Consider the following 17843-nt stretch of genomic DNA (forward strand, 5'->3'; position numbering starts at 1 on the left):
TGTGCTTGGATTGCATGCAGCCTGTAGCGTGAGTGGAAATGGTTTGATAAAAGTTCACATCGTCCTGCAAAGCTGCACCCTCACCATGTGACTCCCATGTGACTGCTGAAGTACAGTACAGTATATATTAAACAGGTTGCAGCTTTAAAGGGTTAGAGCAGGAGTGTCAAACTCATATTCATTCAAGGGCCACATACAGACCAATTTGATCTCATGTGGGCCAGATTATTAAATAGATGGAGGGAAGAAAGGAAGGAAATAAGAAGGGAAGGAAGGAAAGAGAGACAAAAGGAAAGAGAGAAGAAAGGTAGGAAGGACAGACAGAAGGAAGGAAGGAAAGAAGGAAGGACAGATGGAAGAAAAGGAGGAATGAACGAACGAACGAAGACAGGAAAACAGGAAGGTAGGAAGGACAGAAGGAAGGAAGGACAAATGGAAGGAATGAAAAAAAGGATAAAAGGAAGGTAGGGAGGAAGGCCAGATGGAAGGAAGGAAAAGAACACAGAAAGGAAAGTGGGCCGGACTGCACCCCTCGGTGGGCTGGTTCTGGCCCACGGGCCGCATGTTTGACACCCCTGGGTTAGAGTTTAGCTGAAGTGAGCATGGATGTCAAAAGTTAAGATTTTCTGAAGATTGTTTAGTTTAAAATTGAATCAGAGCAGTGGGGATAATTATAATATACATTTTGGGAATTGAGGAAAAATAGCCGTACACAGAGAAGAAAATGTATCTAGACATGTTTTACGGGTATGAACTGAGACACAGTAGAAAACATGCAGCAACTCTTCACTAGAAACAAAAACAAAGATTTTGTCCAGTCTGGCTTTTATGTTAAATGATATTTGATGCATGCTTCAACTTTTATATTCATCTTTATTCTATTAACTTAAGCATAATATAACTTTGTATATTTTTGCTTCATTTTATAACTTTTAAGTGTATTAGTATACATTCATATACACTAGGTTATGTATGTGTTTATTCGTGTTATGTATAAGCTATTGGATACATGCATTTCTCCTATGGGGATGAATAAAGTCTATCTATCTATCTATCTACCGATCTACCTATCTATCCATCTATCCATCCATCCAACGACTTGTCTTGTAAAAACCACTTTGCATAGATTGTTTAAGAAAGATGCTCTATAAATTCAGCTTATTATAATATTATTAATTATTATGATTATTATTATACATACCTGAATGAAGATGAGCTGTCCACTGCACCAAGAGGGAAAGTTAATGTGACGGTCGACACAATGAGAATAATAAAGAGTCTTTGTGCTCTTAAGGTTAACTGCAGTTAATACTGGAGGAAGGAGAAGAAGCAGCAGCACAGATATTTCCAACCTTTATTTCTTCCATTAACTGTTTTTTTATTATCTCTATTATATATTACTACATTATAACAAACATCGGTCAAAAATCACTACTATGCTCCTGTGAAGTGACGAGCAAAGATGCAAGCAGAGCAAAGACAAAGCTGCATTAAGACTTAATTAGAGCACAAATAGCCTGTGAAATTATTACTAGATCATAAAAATTATATTTTAATCTGAAAGCAAATGTTCACCAGCCCATCGGTTAGAAGTCACCTCTGTAACCCGTTAATGAAATTACTATAGGCTGCAATATAAAACACCTTTCCTTTAACAGCTCATTTGATTTAGGATCCTTTGTTTCTCTTTTATTTTTCCATCATTTTGTCTCTGTGTTACTGGAAGATGCACGTTTTGTAAATGTGAGGTCAGCCAATAAACTCAAACATTAAATCAAGAATCTTAAAACGTATTAAAGCAACTTTTCATATTAAAATCTTTCATTTTATTGCTTTCTTCACTGTGTTGAGTGGACACAAACCAACGGTGACCAATAAACTTAAAGAGATGATCTGTTTTTAGTTATTTAAAGCTGAGAAATACAGCTTACATTCTTATTTTCCATCCACGTTTCTGATTAAACCTGCTTTTGATTTTTTAAAAAAGGTCAGAAATGACGTTTAGGAATCATAAGATCATTGAGATGTGAGACGGTGGGAGTGACGGATGATGTAAACCTGTCAAAGCATGAGAGCGTTACTTAGTCAAGGTCCTGCGGAGTCACATGATGATGCCTGCAGGAGAGCAGCGAGGGAGTGACATTACATCAGCTCCCCGTTTCACAGAAAGTTTGTTTGTTCCTGGAAACTGTGGGAACGAGGAATGAGTTTCAAATCAGTAATGCACAAAATGTTGCAGTATAATCAGGAGATCTGCACATTTAATGACTTTTCAGACCTTTAACACCACAAAAGGAGACAAATACGACTCTTCTGTGTAAAGCGTACATTGTTTGGAAAACAGTGGCGGAGAAAATATTTAGATCCTTTACTCGTATAAACTCATAATGAGGCAAAAGCAGGATTTTACTGTTGTAGTGGGTTTAAATGGAGCTACTCATATTACCACTCAATACCAATATTTATCTTGTTATTAATGTAAATAATGCCAGGATTATTTTACTTCTATTGCTCTTTATTCTTTTTGCTGCTCTTTTATTTTACTGTCTGCTGTAATAATGAAAATTTCACTATTGTGGGACTAATAAAGGAATATAAAAAACTAAATTTTAAGACTTTTTAAAGATCTGTGGGGACCCTGATAGAAAAAATTCCCAAAAAACTGGATCATAACTATGGTACACTCCGATACATTTCTGGAAACTTTCCATGGGAAGTTAAGTTGGGGAATTTTGGAAATATTCCAAGTTGGAAACTTTCCATGGGAATATGTGTTAATCTATGGGAATTAACTGGAAATTTTGGGTAATTTATACAAACTGAATTACATTTAAACAAACAAAAAATATAAACATTTCGTTTCGTCATAAGCAGACATGCATGCAAACTAATACTTTTTTTTTTAAACAACATTTTGACAGATTTATTTGTGATTAGAACTTCAATCAATGAATGTTTAGTAAAATAACAAATATTCCCTTCTATAAATCATGTGTGCATGTGATGGAGGAGTGCACAGTGCATGTAGGGGGTTTGGTAGCCCTGCAGTGAGTAATGTACTGTGTGCATGTGATTGAGGAAAAGGGGAGATATTCAACTGTATTTGCATTAAATCTGGTTGTGGTTATAGGCTAACATGCAATTTTGTAAATTTCCAGCTTATTCCCATTAAGTCCCATGAAGAGTTTTGCAACTCTAAATCTCAACACATTTCGGTTAATTAACTGCAGAATCACATGAAACAGACAAGAGTTCAGTTTTTGTTTTTTATTTAATAAGCTGGTTCATAAATTATCGCACATAAAAGATTCTTTTTCAATAGTTAAAAAGTGGATAGCAACTCGAGTTAGCGCCTGGAAAAAAACAACAACAAAACAAAAAAAAAAAACAAATGAGAAGAAGATTGCTGACAGAGGAGGCGGTTTCCATATTGATCTCGACAAATCGGGAGTTCACACAGTAGAGGAGAGAAGAGAGGGGCCGGTGATTGTGTGTGTGTGTCTGTGTGAGTGTGTGTGTGTGTGTGGGGGGGGTTTCAACGTCCAACCCACGGGCAAATTCACTTCCCGTTACACACAGACGGTCGTCTTCTATCCTCAGACTAGCAGCAAACAAAACGGTGACATGCGTTTCGTATTTCGCACATGCCAAAGAAGAAAGAGAAAGAAAAAAAAATAACGACAGAAGGAATGCTTGTTTCTGTTCTCCAGTGTATTAAAAAAAAGTTGAGAGAAATTGTGAGGAAGGGAATAAATTATAAAAATTAAAAATAAAAACACAGCTACTAGCTACATGTGAGGCTCACAAAAAACAAACTAAAAAACACGTGGGAGGGAGGGAGGGAGGAAGAAGTGGCGTCCTCTTGGCTCGACTTTTCTCCCCCCTTCTTTTCTTTTTCTCATGAGCGATTCGACGAGAAGCTACGATGGGGGAGGAGGGGGGGTGGTGGGGGGGTCAACAGTAGGTTGAGAGGCGGCGAGGAGACACCGAGCAAATCCCCGTTCCTTCATTTTAATCGTTTCTATATTTCATTTCTACATCTATCCCCTCTTCCTTTTCTATCACCCCTTCCCCTTTTCTTTCTGATGGCAGACCGATGAGGTTCGAGAGCGGGGAGGGGCGAGGAGGAGGGGGGTTTGTTTAGTAAGACTTGTTAGGAGGAGGAAGAGGAGGCAAACCCACCTTCTCGCTAGAGCTGGTCTGAGGGAGCAATGGGTGTCCGTCATTGGCTAACGCTAACGTTTTCATTCTTTCTATACGAGGCGGGAAAAAAAATCCTCCGCTCCGGTTTTTTGAGGATTGATCGTAGCGCCCAAAAAGTTGTTGTTTGTTTGTTTTTTTTAAAACTCTGCGTGTGATGGGAGCTCTACTTGGACACTTGCTGCTGAATGTGCTGCAGGAATTCGTAGTAGGAAGAAGCCGACTCGGACCGATCCTCCACCAGGTGCTGGAAGAAGGTCGCTTTAGCCGAGGCGTCGTCCCTGTGAGACGAGAAAACACAAAAGCAAGGACAGAGAGTGTGAGAGGAAAAGCAATAAAACAACGACCAGTTTTGATCCAAGTGCTCAAACAAGAAATCTTTATTCTTACCTAACAAAGCATGCTCCAACTTTTAATGTATTTCTTAATTTTAGTAAAAACCAGTATATAAGACGCACTGCACTTTTTAATGAAAGAAATATTGCGTTAAAGGTGCGTCCTATACATAGACTGACGTAACATCCGTGACGTCACCCATTGATTTGTGGACTGCTGCTCGGAAGCCAATAGTTTCGAATCTAGGCAGCGGCATCTTGAAAATTTCAGGTGCATGCTGGGGGAAAAAAAACACGGATTCTACTTATATGGGCATGAGGTGGGGCCAAAGGCGGAGCGGGGAGGTTGCTATGGTTGCGAGGGCTGGATCTCGAGGACATTGGGCAATCAACCCGTCAATCAGGACGTAGCCACGCCCTAAAGCATACCCTGCTTTATCATCAAATATAAAATCAGGGAGGGCAAAATTTCACAAATGAACATCATACTGCATTGAAGAAGGCTTTAAACTAGCGATTGAGACCATAACCACATTTTGAAAACGTTTACTGAGGTTAGAAATCAAGTGAGAATTTGGTGAATTCTCCATTGACTTGTATAGAGACGGAAGTCCTTTTGACACCAAAACGGTCGCCCCCTGGTGGCCTTTTGATAGAATGCAGTTCTAAGTTACTTCCGCGTTGGCCTCATTTCAGAGGACCAGAACTCCCCGCCTGGTCCTATACAGCAGTACAATACAGGATCTAGATATGAGTATAGGTATGTAAAAGGAGATCCACATTTAGAACAATAAGTATAAATATAACATACTTAAGAACTATAAACATCCTGTAAACAGTGGTGTCAACCACAGGCTGTGTTCCAGCTGTGTCGGCAGCTAATAAAAATAGACTACTGATGAGCCGTTAATGCTGTATGTAGTGTGGAAAAACAATCGTGTGTTGATCAGAAGTATTTCGGGACACTAGTTGCTGTAATGTTTCAGTATTTACACACCAAACTGATGTTGAAGTAGTCTATTTGTGCACAGCGACAGCTCTGATGAAGACGTTTTGGGACTTGAGTAAGCACACAGCTACACACTGTATTAAATATGTAAAGTTACTGTGTTCTTTTAAAAGGGTTAACTGAAACTCCCTAACCCAAACCCGAACCCTAACTTCTGTCTCTAATGACATTAAACTGAATGTCTTTGGTTGCATCTTGAGCTTTGGGAAACAGTGATGCCAACATTTTTCACAATTGTATGATATATTATTCACCAAATGACAGAAAATCTAGAAAATGATCAACTATATTTGTTTTGAATCATTTTAAGGATACACTCCCAAATTCTTTGATTCCAGCTTTTTAAATGTGAAATGTGAATACTTTCTGAATATCTTTGGACTGGGTTTGGTTGCATGTGGATTTGGGAAACACTGACTGTCAACATTTTCCAACTAAATGACAAATCGATTATCTGAGGAATTAAATTAATGGATAGTTGCAGCTCTTCATGAACTTGAACCCCATTCTTGCTACAGTCATTGTCTCTGAATCCGACATTCCTGCGCTGGATTCCTGGATGCCTTTCCTGAAGAAATCCACCTCGTAACAAACACTGTTCATTATCCGCTCAGCTACCACTCGGGCCCCATTTGTACTGACATCATCCGTCCTCCACAACAACACAATAAACATGTGGGTTTGTAACAATGTTGCACCGCAGGAAGGAGAGAGAGGAAGCAGAAACAATGCGCTCCCTGTGGAAGCCTTTACCACCGCTGTCAAGTCAGTGACCTCACCGTTCACCGAGTGTTTACGTTAGAAATAACTTCATCAGCCTCAGACCTGATTTGATGTGAAACTGGACACACCCGGTTTTTCTGCAAAGTAGCTGTGGGACACACTCGATCACATACTCAGATGGTCGCAGGTGCCACAGGTGTGATGAGCTACTTCTAACTGATATGAACTGGACACTGAAATATGGCTTTGTATGTGCAAAACCTGCAGATCTGCACATATGAGAAGCTGGGATACATTTTTTCTTGATAAGTGATGAGTTAAAAATTGTGTCTTAAAACAACAGTCAGGTGTCTATATGAACACTGAAAGAGCCAGTTTCCTTGCTCTAATCATTCCTCCTATTCATATTGACTATTATAAGTTCCCCTTCAAAGTTGCTTTCAATGTAAGTGATGCACGTCATTTAAAAGTTGATGTGATGCTTCAGTAGTCTGAGTTCAGTTTAGTTTATTTGGATCCCCATTAGCTGTTACCCAGGCAACAGCTACTCTTCCTGGGGTCCATGTTAAAATAAATACAACCAATTACAATTACAATATAACATAAATGCATACCTGAGTTAGTCATATGAAGTGGATATCTGTGGATACACATTTACAGTCTTTTTAGCATTAAATTCCCTCTTAGTGTTTCCCTGTTGAGCTGTGGTGGTGGTGGAAGTATAGTAACAAAAAAAGAGACTTTGGCACTGAAAAGACTGTAATGTTGAAACATGTCTACTTTATTTGACTCATTTGGACGGCTGAAGCTTCATATTAGCCTCAGGTCAACTTTAAAAAAAAATTTTTTGCACAGAAGTAGGACTGTGGATTTAGTCCTCCATCACTTTCATTGTAAGTGCATTATGAAGGGATCTTCTAATGCTCAGTATGAACAGGAGGAATGATTACAACAAGACTATTTCAGCATCTGAGGTCACCACTTCAAGGAAATCACTACAGGTTGACCATGATCTTTGACCTTTGACTGACATTTTTTTCTCTTCTGGCTTTACATTAATTTTGGTTGGGTGAAGAATTAACTGGGCATTGTGGAGAAATTTCACTCAACTATCTATCAACCCGAGGACTGGCAACACTGTGATATTATGTGTCTTTATTAAAACACATATGATTCAATCCTTCACTGAGTCTGAGTCCCAATAAAACATGCTTTATTAAATACCTTTTAAATCCACTACAGATCAGTAAAAAGTAACCGCTGTGGCTGGAGTTGATGCTCCTCTAGACTTTGCATCTAATTTATCTAGTTTATCTTACGCTTCGAAAGATATTGATTTATTGATTCCACGTTAGGATCGGTGCAGCAAAAAGTAAAAGCAATGAATATACACTGATCTTCAAAATAAAATCTTTGCTACCTCTTTCTTCTTTCTAATGAACTTTGATCTTAAAACCATCTTCACAGTATTATGTTGGTCTGAAGTTTCGACCCACCAGTAAGTGGAGAAAGTGAAGCTTATGTTGCTTATGTTACCAAAAAGGTGCGAACAAAAGAGACGACACACCCTCTTTATGACCTTCCCAAACTTTCTGAACAATTTCATTCATGCATGAACGGATCAGGGCGTTGAAAGGTTAAAATAAACGGATTAATTGGGAGTTGTGTAAACCTTTCTCTAACTGGAAGAGGTGTGCATTTTCCTCCAGTTTCACTTTGACTTCCTAACAACTGGAGATGCATACAGTCACACCCCGACCACAAGTGTTAGTCAAAGTCAGATGCTTCAACCCTCCGCCCCCCCCACCCTCTGCCCCCTCCGTAGATGTGTGGCAGTGCTTACTTGATCACGTGCACAGTGAAGCTGAACGCCCTGTTATCCTGCAGCCAGTCGAGGAACGCTCGTACTCTCTCCGACAGTAGAGTCTCCAGCTCAGGAATGTGACTCTGGGATTCATGGAGAAAGGGAGGAGAGGAGAGGAGAGAACAAGGGAGGAGAGAAGCAAAACATCAACAACATTGTTTTCACCACTGTGTGTTTCAGATTAGGAAACAGATTCATCTCAGCTACACAATGTGGTCCAGAGAGAGAGAGAGAGTGAGAGAGAGAGAGAGAGAGAGAGAGAGAGAGAGAGAGAGAGAGAGAGAGAGAGAGAGAGAGAGAGAGAGAGAGAGAGAGAAATATGCAATGTGGTTTGGATTGTCGGGGGGTTTGTACTGTAGGTGGCTTCGGGATGTGTCGGCCTCCCTTTCTAGAAAAAAATAGATAAACAGCATAAACAAACAAGTGCTGACAGCTGGTGTTTGCCCACAGTGTGCGGTAATGACAGAGCGTTCTAGGTAGCTGAAACGCAACACCAGCAAAATCTACTCTGCTGTGTGAGGTGGTTTTGATTTTTCTTGCCACAATGAAGAACAGAAATGCAGAACTGAAATAAAATTGACTTATTTTCAGGGGAAACATGCACAATACTGCATTGCATCATTGACGCTGTAACAGGGCGGTGGTGGTGTGTGTGTGTGTGTGTATGTCTGTGTGTGTGTGTGGGTCCAAGATGTAAAACAATAGCGGCATTTCCCCTCAATCACAGCTATTCTCTGTGATTTCAGCTGTTCTCTGTTACTTCCTCATAGTTTCGATGTGGAAGAAATCTCAGTCATGCAAAAAAAAGGAGGGACGTCTTATTTTGAAATGGCAGCTGCTTGTCGAGTGTGTCTTACTGACCATGTTGGGGGGTATTGCAGCGTAGTTCGGGCAGCCGAGAACATCTCGGATGAAGATCTCGTTGCAGCATTTTCCGATCCACAGATAAAACACCTGGAGGAGGAAAAAAGAAGCAAAGAGATTAAAAGACTGAATCAATATTTTTAGCACCTTGTTTCTTGTGTTTTTAAATATTTGGTCACAGCTTAGAGCTTCATAACAAGACGTGTAAAAAACCTACAACTTCCCACCAGGTGTAAAACACTGATTTTACAGTAATATTCAACATATCAGATTCAATTCTTTCTCCTTGGTATTTTCGGCACGGTGGAAACCCCCATAAATTAAATTATAGGACACTAAAACTGGAATGTAATGCCGCTTATGACACAAGGGCTCAATTTATCCTTGTTTGAACGATTGCTCAACCTCCACATGGACCAAAACAACATTACATTTGCCTTCAGTTTATTAAATAACTGAAATGCCAACACATGCTTACAATAATTTGCACTTTTTAAAAAGGCATCTTCTGCAGATTTTAAAGCCTCTGACACTGTGAGGAAAACCCTTAAAACACCACATATGAATAAATAATAATACTAAATGCTTACGTTGCCACAGTCCATGAGGAAAGCTCCATCTCTGCTCAGCCTCTCTGCAGACAGGTGGAGCAGATGAGGTTGGGGGACCAGTGTGTCGTTCAGATGGAGCGCCCCCTGCAGGTGACACACAACAAGTGCGATTAAATTTAACTTCACTGACTTCTGTGACTCATTCCTCAGATATGATCCTCTCCTCAGCTCAGTCTCAGCTTGTTGTTACCTACCTGGTCAGACATGTTGTCCAGGCGGTAAAGGTCAGGATGAACCATCCGCATCAGCTGCTGCAGCGGCTGCGTCTTGAACTCGCACATGGCGAAGACTCGCTCGTCCAGCCGTGTGCTCGTGCCTGTCCGCAGCGCTTTCTGGAAGGAGATGCACGACTTTATAACAGTGTTTTATTTTATGTCTTTTATGTATTTGTGCAGGTGATTTATAGTGGTAATATATATTTATACTTATCTGTGAACATTTTTAAGCAACAGCTGAAAAGTTATACTATTTAATCTGCCTTTTATTTTGTGTCATTTTAACTTTTTTTAAAAATCTTTTACAAATGTTCTTTTTTTTGGTTTTGTTTATTTGCTGTTGTTTTATTGCATTGTGTTTTTTATTATTCTCTGAAATCTATTGTATAAAAGGTGCCCCATAAATAAATGTTTGATTAATCCTTCTGTTTGATTAAAAGACATTAACAATCACTATTTTATGATGCAGGAGAACATTTTATAAAAAGATGATGTTTGATGCTGATTTTTGATATTTTTTATAAACACAGGTTAAACTTTACATTTGTATTTATAAAAATGGAAATCAGCTGCATAAAAACAATAAATAAATAAATAAAATGCATTTTATTTCCATTTTTGTAAACTGTGGGTCACATTAGGAAAAGTCTGGCTAAAAGAAAGGTGCATAGTGTTTAACAGCTCTCAAATGTAAAGATTTGACGTTGGACAAGTGTTTAAGTAATGTTGATAAATCCACACATTTGAATAAATCTTCTTAAGCTGGTGAACATTTTTTCTGTTTGTCTAACATTTCAAAGACTAGATGATTAATTGATAATGAAAGTAATTGTTAGTTGCAGCCGTGGGGTACACCCATACCGCCGGACTTATAGAGGCATTAGTGTGAGATGACGTAAAGGGTGTGAGAGGGAGTCTGAATGCGGACACACCCTTGGGTGTATGAATGAACATCCTGGGTGTGTGAATACACTCATTGAAGGTGTAGGGAGTCTTTAATGACTCTAAACTAAACATTTATAAGCCTACGTGAAAGAGTGCATGTGTATGTGCTTGTGTGTAGAGGACATGTAGTAGCTCAGGTAAGGGTGTTTTTCAGGGTGTGTATGTGTGTGTGTGTGTGTGTGTGTGTGTGTGTGTGTGTGTGTGTGTGTGTGTATGTGTGTGTGTGTGTGTGTGTGTGTGTGTGTGTGTGTGTGTGGATTTCCATGTAAAAAAGTCTATGTGTTTTTCTGAACCACAGCATTAAACTTGTTCTCCAGGTGTTTCAAATGTGTGTGTGTGTGTGTGTGTGTGTAAAGCCTGTGATTAATCTATACATCATGTGTTTGTGTGTCTTTATGCACTGAAGCGTGTTAGTGCCGAGCAGCCAAACCTGTTTGAGCAGAGCGAGGATGTAGAGGGGGAAAAGACTCATGACGCTTGGGACGACGAGGCCTGATTGCAGGTTCGACACGTTGCTTTTGTAGGAGCTCGCTAGGTCCACCACGGCGTTCACCAGGGCGTCCCGAGCATCCGACAGGCTGGACGTTATCGACCGATCGATTGCTGAAATATGAACACAGAGAAGAGAGGATGAAGATGAGTTTCACACCAAATACTTCATGTTAGCACACATTAGACAAGCTTCAATGCAGTAATATACACAAAGACAAGTTAATACACAGCTGGGAGATTGATCCAGTTATTCAGTTTTCTTTTCCCATGTTTCTAGATAAAAAGGGACCAATCACAAGTATACAGTTAAATCTGATTTAAACCTCATTACAAACAATATGAAGGTTCACAAATCACTGTTTCTCCCCATCACTCACACACACTAGCTGGTAATAAAAAGGGGTGTGCAGGTGACAAACAGTCCTAATTAAAAAGCATTTAAAGTCTATTTGGTGTCATAATGTTGAGTTTTTTATAATCAAAACATTTCTCCCTCATGAACTCTCTTCTTTTTTTACCTCTTTGATCTTTTCTGCTGTGACACCATGAGTTTCCTCTTCGGGGGATCAAAAACACTTTATCTGATCTTATCTCATCATGACTTTCTTAAATCCCACAGACTTTCAATAAAGAGGAAGAACCCGTGAGTTGCTTCAACATAATGTTTTGTTGTTGCATAATCCATATCGCCTGTCTGGACTGTAGTTTGTACTCTGATTTGCATTGTTTTGGTTAGTCAAACTTATGCTAGACCACAGGAACATAATGTGTAAATCACATGAGTTGACTTATAATTCATAAACTCCCAAACAGGAATCTTCCTCCAAGTGTTGGGATGATTGAATGATTTCATATTTGTTGTATTGTTGCAGCAGTCATAGTTATCACATCTGTAATGTCAGTTGTCTTGTTCTGAGTCATGTTTTTATGCATGACAGTGTTTTTAATTGAGGCTCTACAAAACAAGAAGAGAAGTGAGGATTTGCAGAAGTCCTTAAACAACTGTTCTTCTTGGAGCACATCCCAGTTTCTCTTGAATGTCTCGTGTATTTATGAGGCACAATGATTATATTCAGAAGAGAAACAACCCTGGTTTGACTTCTTAGTTTTTTGCATATTAGATATTAGATAAGAGTCGTCGTGCGGCTTTCTGGACAGAGTTGGAGGCAAAACTGCTTTCCTTGAACTCGAGTAGCCAGGATCTTTTTTTTGAGTGAAAATCATCAAGATCTGAGCAGGTTGAGTTTGTGCCTCAAAAAAATTAAATATATAATATAAATGCAGTATTTAAAATCGTTTTAATACATTTTTTTGTACATTTTTAAAGTTATCTTCAGTCAAGCTTACATTTTCACATGTGGGCAAAAAAGTTTAAATCTTCCAAGTCAAGGTGTGAAAATTAAAAGTGAATGATGGAGACTGACCCATGTTCGCTAGAAGACAAGTGATTGCCTGGACGTCAGCGCCAGCGTACACGTCACTCAGCTGATTGACCACCGGCAGACACAGTGTGTGGACTCTGATACGCCTCTTTCCTACGAAGACAGATAAGAGAACAATCAAGAGACGGTAACGCAGCTGTTTGTTAGAGATCAGAAGACACACAAACACATAAAAAAAAACACATTTCTGAAATGTTCTCTCTAAATTTCTACCACAGCTTACCTAAACAGATTAAAATGAGCCATAAAAGCATCATTAGATTTCATCCAGCTGTGATGTGTGAGAGAATACAACACACAACTCCACATCTGACTTTGCTTAAAAACACTGTGTTTGTATTTAGTGTGAAAGAAGACCTCAGACTGCCCAACATGAGGACTTGAAAAATACTCCACTAATTAAACACTGCACTCTATAACATTATCAAGAGGCAGTTCTGGTATATCACCACTCAGTATCAATATTACTCTTGTAAATAAGGTCACGATTATTTTTATTTTTATTATATATGTTTTACTATTATTCTTCTTTATTCTTTTTCTTATTGCTGCTCTACTATATTTTACGGTCTACTGGCTTATCTTTAAAAAAAAAAAAGAGAAAGAAAGATAAAAATTGATGCAGCAACACATGAGATATCATATATTTTATTCCAAGGGTTCACATAGCTCCTCAAAAACTCATCATAAATCTTTCTTCACATATGCAGCAGTAATCCCCAACACCTGTAAACAGACTGATATGTAAAAAAACCCCAGTGGGGATGCTCTTTTTTTTTTAAGTGTGTGTGTGTGTGTGTCTCTCTCCCTCTCTCTCTCTCTCTCTCTCTCTCTCTCTCTGTCTATCTCTCCTTTGCCCACCCCCCCCCCCCTCTCTGTCTATCTCTCCTTTGCCCCCCCCACCCCCTCCCTCTCTCTCTCTCTCTCTCTCTGTCAGTCGTATCTGTGGTTGTATTATCTAACTCTCCTCTCCTGTGTGTCTGTGTGTGTGTGTGAGTTTGATCACCTTTACTGGAGGTGTACAGCAGAGCAGCCTGGAAGCAGGCCAGTGACGAGTCCGCCAGAGAGTCTTCGATTGACATCTGGACAGCGAAGGCAGAGTCTGGATTCACATTGGCCAGGGACAGCAGGTCGGTGGAGCGCACGAAGAAGTTACCGTGGAACGTGTGGATGGATAAACCTGAAGACAAGTGAAGATAGTAAATTCATTCAGGCAAAAAAGCAGGTGGAAGTTAAAGTAACAGAGATAACCCTTACTTTGTTGTATAGTGTGCAAGTGTGTGTGTGTGTGTGTGTGTGTGTGTGTGTGTGTGTGTGTGTGTGACCCGTTACCTTTAGTACATCGTATTCTCATGACCGCCTCGAAGCCGATCTTCCTGCTGAGGTAGCGCTCGAGATCCTTCTGGAACTTCTCCAGCTGGGCCGGATTGTGGATATAATGAAAGGAGGGGTAGTAAAAGATGCTGCCTGCCGAATATTTGGAGATACATGCTGGAGACAAGAAAAGAAAAAGGAGGAGAAGAAGAAAAGTAATTCATATTTCAGTTAATTATTCGTATCTGCTTAGATCAGGCGATGTATAGTCTTAACTTAGTGGTATCCAGTAGTGGTGTAAAGTATATAAGGTGGCTAAAGATGGAGTCAAAGTGGTGTTTTTACCTAGCGAGGCGAGGTCAGAGTATTGGGAGCTGAGCAGGAAAAGATCCACTCCAATCTGTTGCCCTGAGCAGTCCAGTGCGAATTTCTTATAGAAGTCTGTGGCGGGGCCGAGATGCTGCACTCCCTGAAAAAAAACCACACACACACATATTAAAAAAAAAACCGGTCGAGGCAGATGGCCGCCCACCTAGAGTCCGGTTCTGCCTGACGTTTCTTCCTGTTAAAGTACAGTTTTTCCTTGCTGCTGTCGCCAAGTGCTTGCTCATGTGTGAATGTTTGGTTTTTAAGATTAAAACAATTAAAATTAAGACCTGCTCTATGTGTAAAGTGCGCTATATAAATAAGGATTGATTGATTGATTGATTGACTGAAGATGAAAAACACTCTCTCTGTAAATATGAAGCTACTGCCAGAAGCAGGTTAGCTTAGCTTGGCATAAAGACAGGAAACAGGGAGCAACAGCTAATCTGCCTCTGTGTGAATGTCTCAACATGCATCTTTTAAGCACAGTGAGAAACACAAAGAATTTCAATTTGAATCCAAAACTGTAATAAACGACATGCTCCGGTTTTACAAATAAGACTTTTTCTTGGCCGGGGGAGTATGATCTGTTCATTGTTGGATTTGTAAAAGAGTATATCTTTCTTAATTTTCTTTTTTCCAGCCTCAAACTCATCCTGAAGGCCCAGAAGCCAAAGAACAGAGAGTCTTTTTTTTCTTCTCTCCTCACAGTGAAAAGACAAGCGCATCTGTTCTCGGTTCATACAGTTCACGACTTTTTGGAAACCATTACTGTAATTTCTTGGGTCAAAAATAGAAAGCAGATGATGAGCATCGATAAATCACATTTGTGCTCCGCAGAGGTTCGGTCCCTGAAGTGAAACGTGGAATCCAATTATGATGTTGTGGCTGGTAATAAAAGTGAGTTGTGGCAGGACTATAAATATAACTGTACTAAAAATGACAAGACAAAAAAAAGAGAAAGAAGAAATCCAGCACAGCAGGGGGTGAGGAAGAGTCGCTCTTCTTCTCATATGGTTTGGTTTCAATATTAAAAACTGATCTATAGACGTATTTATACACTTTGGGGTGATGAAAATAATCCTGTCATCAACCCTTTACTGCCTTATTTAACTATAAGAATTAAATAAATAAATACAAATACTTAGTCTGGGTTTGTTCAATCAGCTGGTTCTAATTTGAGATATTACTTTGAGATATGTAAACACAGTATCAGAGGGATTTTCAATACAATATTGACACTTCATTATTGTTTGTAGTGTTTAAAGTGTCAATCATGCAGATCACAATCACCTGTGTAATGAATATATACCTGTGTCTGCCGAAGATCTTTAAGATTGAAATGTTGCTTTTTTAAATTAAAGTTGTTAGGAGCTCCTAATACAGCGTGAGGATCCTCTTTCTGGTTTTTGGCTATCAGTCTAAACCTCAATTATAATCAGTTCAGAACATTCTGCTTTTATTTATTTATAGATTTAAATATTTATTTTAGAGTTTTTGCCCTTAAAAAAATGGCTTTAATGATTTATTAATTGTCTAGCTCTAAAAAATATCATCTAGTTCATGAAAGCGTCCACATTTTTACTTCCTAACATTTGTCTGACAGTTTTCAGACAGGAAATGATGCAGTTTATGATGTTTGTTTGAAACACTTGAATGCTTCTGATGAGAGAAACCAGAAACTCAAACTTCTCCACCAGTAAATCAAAAGAGTGACATTTCCAGCTATAATAAAAATCTATTGACAGACTGTCTCTTCATCCGTACCTTAGTGCTCGAGCGCTGGCTGGGGTCTTCCCTCGACTGCAGCAGACCGGCACCCAAGGTGGGCAGCTGGGTCTGAAACACCGTGATGCGTCCTCCGGTGGGCGACATGAGCTTGAAGGCGGCCTGCAGCGCTGGGCCGAGGGCGCTGTGGGTCTCCTTGCTCTCGTTGAACATGGCGGGAAGGGAGCTCAGCAGGTCCTGCACCAGCTGGACGAGAGAGAGGAAAATGAGAAAGAGAGGATCAAGAGGAAGATGATATGACGGAGACAGGTGCATGAAACACGAGGGAAGTGACAAGAGGAGAAGAGAGGACAAATGAATGAAAGACAAGACAGGGGGAATGAATGAAGGAGAAAAAAGGGAATAATAATAGAGAAGGAACAAAGAGAAGGACATATGGAGAAAGAGAGAATAAAAATTTTGACAAACTTTATACATGAATAGATAGAAATGCAACACTATAGATTTCATCTATCAAAAGGAAGTTGAACAGTCTACCTCTCTGCTCTCCTTCAAGTTCACCATCAGACTGTCATGAGATGGTATGAAGACATCTGCAGAGAGAGAGAGAGAAAAAAAGAACATAAAAATCAAAGCAGAAAGGTAGAAATAGAAAAAAAAAAGAGTCTAAGTAATAAACCGCTACCTGCGGCTTGAGGAGCATTTAACTGGAAGTAATTTAATTCCCTTTAAACTTCAGGCAGTGATTTAAATTCCAGGAGAGCAAATTCATCCTTTATTTAGTCAGCAATGAAAAACATCTACAGCCATTTTTTCCCCTTTATAGTCAATTTAAGTAATTTTTATAAATTCGACCAAGCTCTAATTACTAAACCATGATTATTTTAATCAATTATCCATCAGTTATTAGTCTCAGTGATGTTGGCAGTCATTATTTGTTTTCTCGACTGTTTACAGAAGAAGCTGTGTGCTACAACTTGGCATGATGTAATTGCATATTTTACTATTTACTTTTAGGACTACATCTACACTAGATATGAAATAACCATACCGTCAAATATGAGCAGCAAGTGACAATTTAAGGCAACAGCATTTGTAGGATTTTGTTAATGAGCTTAAATGCTTATTGGGTGTTTAAAAAAGCTTAATTTGGAACATATTCTCCTTTACAGCTAACTACACTTACATATTTCTGTGACAAATCTATAATGTCTTGAAGAATACCTGAGAGTCTTAATCTCCACTAAAGCACATTATAGCAGGTACCAAAAAGATCATTTTGGACTCTGCTGCTATCTACTATTAGCAGTTAGCAGCAATCCTGTATATGTACCGTCGATGTCTGACACCACCAGCATCTGCGGCTGGGACAGTCCCTCCTGCAGGTTGTAGAAGTGGATTGTGTTGTCAAAGGTGAGGAAACCCACTCTGGTCCGAGCATCCCCAGGTAACCTGCAGCACATAACAACAAGCCTTTATCAGAGCTCTGGATTTAGATATTTATTTTCATCTCCTTGTTGATCTGTTTAATGGAGAAGTCACACTAAGACACATGATTAAAAAGTTCTCCATACATATTCATAGTTAATCAGCAGCACTCACTTATCTAGGTTATCCAGAAGTGAATCGCAGAAGTATTTCAGGTATCCGGATTCAACAGCATTGTGAGAAACATCAAGCACAAACAAGTAGACTGCCGGCTGAGGAGGCCGCAACTGAAAACACAAAAAGCAGA

The 17843-nt window shown here is 39.4% G+C and overlaps 1 protein-coding gene across 1 annotated transcript in view; it reads right to left on the reverse strand.

The window, feature by feature from the left end:
- Positions 1-3262: 3262 nt before the first annotated feature.
- Positions 3263-17843, reverse strand: part of sec24b (SEC24 homolog B, COPII coat complex component) — a 31455-nt gene continuing 16874 nt past the window's right edge. The window contains exons 11-24 of the mRNA XM_053323519.1: positions 17711-17823; positions 17442-17560; positions 16646-16701; positions 16148-16354; positions 14360-14483; positions 14033-14191; positions 13707-13880; positions 12683-12793; positions 11197-11369; positions 9801-9938; positions 9586-9690; positions 8993-9085; positions 8111-8214; positions 3263-4481 (exon numbers count right to left, since the gene is read on the reverse strand). Coding sequence (XP_053179494.1) covers positions 4367-4481; positions 8111-8214; positions 8993-9085; positions 9586-9690; positions 9801-9938; positions 11197-11369; positions 12683-12793; positions 13707-13880; positions 14033-14191; positions 14360-14483; positions 16148-16354; positions 16646-16701; positions 17442-17560; positions 17711-17823 — 1791 coding nt within the window. The 3' untranslated portion in view covers positions 3263-4366. The remainder of the gene's footprint in view (positions 4482-8110; positions 8215-8992; positions 9086-9585; positions 9691-9800; positions 9939-11196; positions 11370-12682; positions 12794-13706; positions 13881-14032; positions 14192-14359; positions 14484-16147; positions 16355-16645; positions 16702-17441; positions 17561-17710; positions 17824-17843) is intronic.

This window comes from Scomber japonicus, chromosome 8 (genome assembly GCF_027409825.1).
Source record: "Scomber japonicus isolate fScoJap1 chromosome 8, fScoJap1.pri, whole genome shotgun sequence".
NCBI lineage: Eukaryota > Metazoa > Chordata > Actinopteri > Scombriformes > Scombridae > Scomber > Scomber japonicus.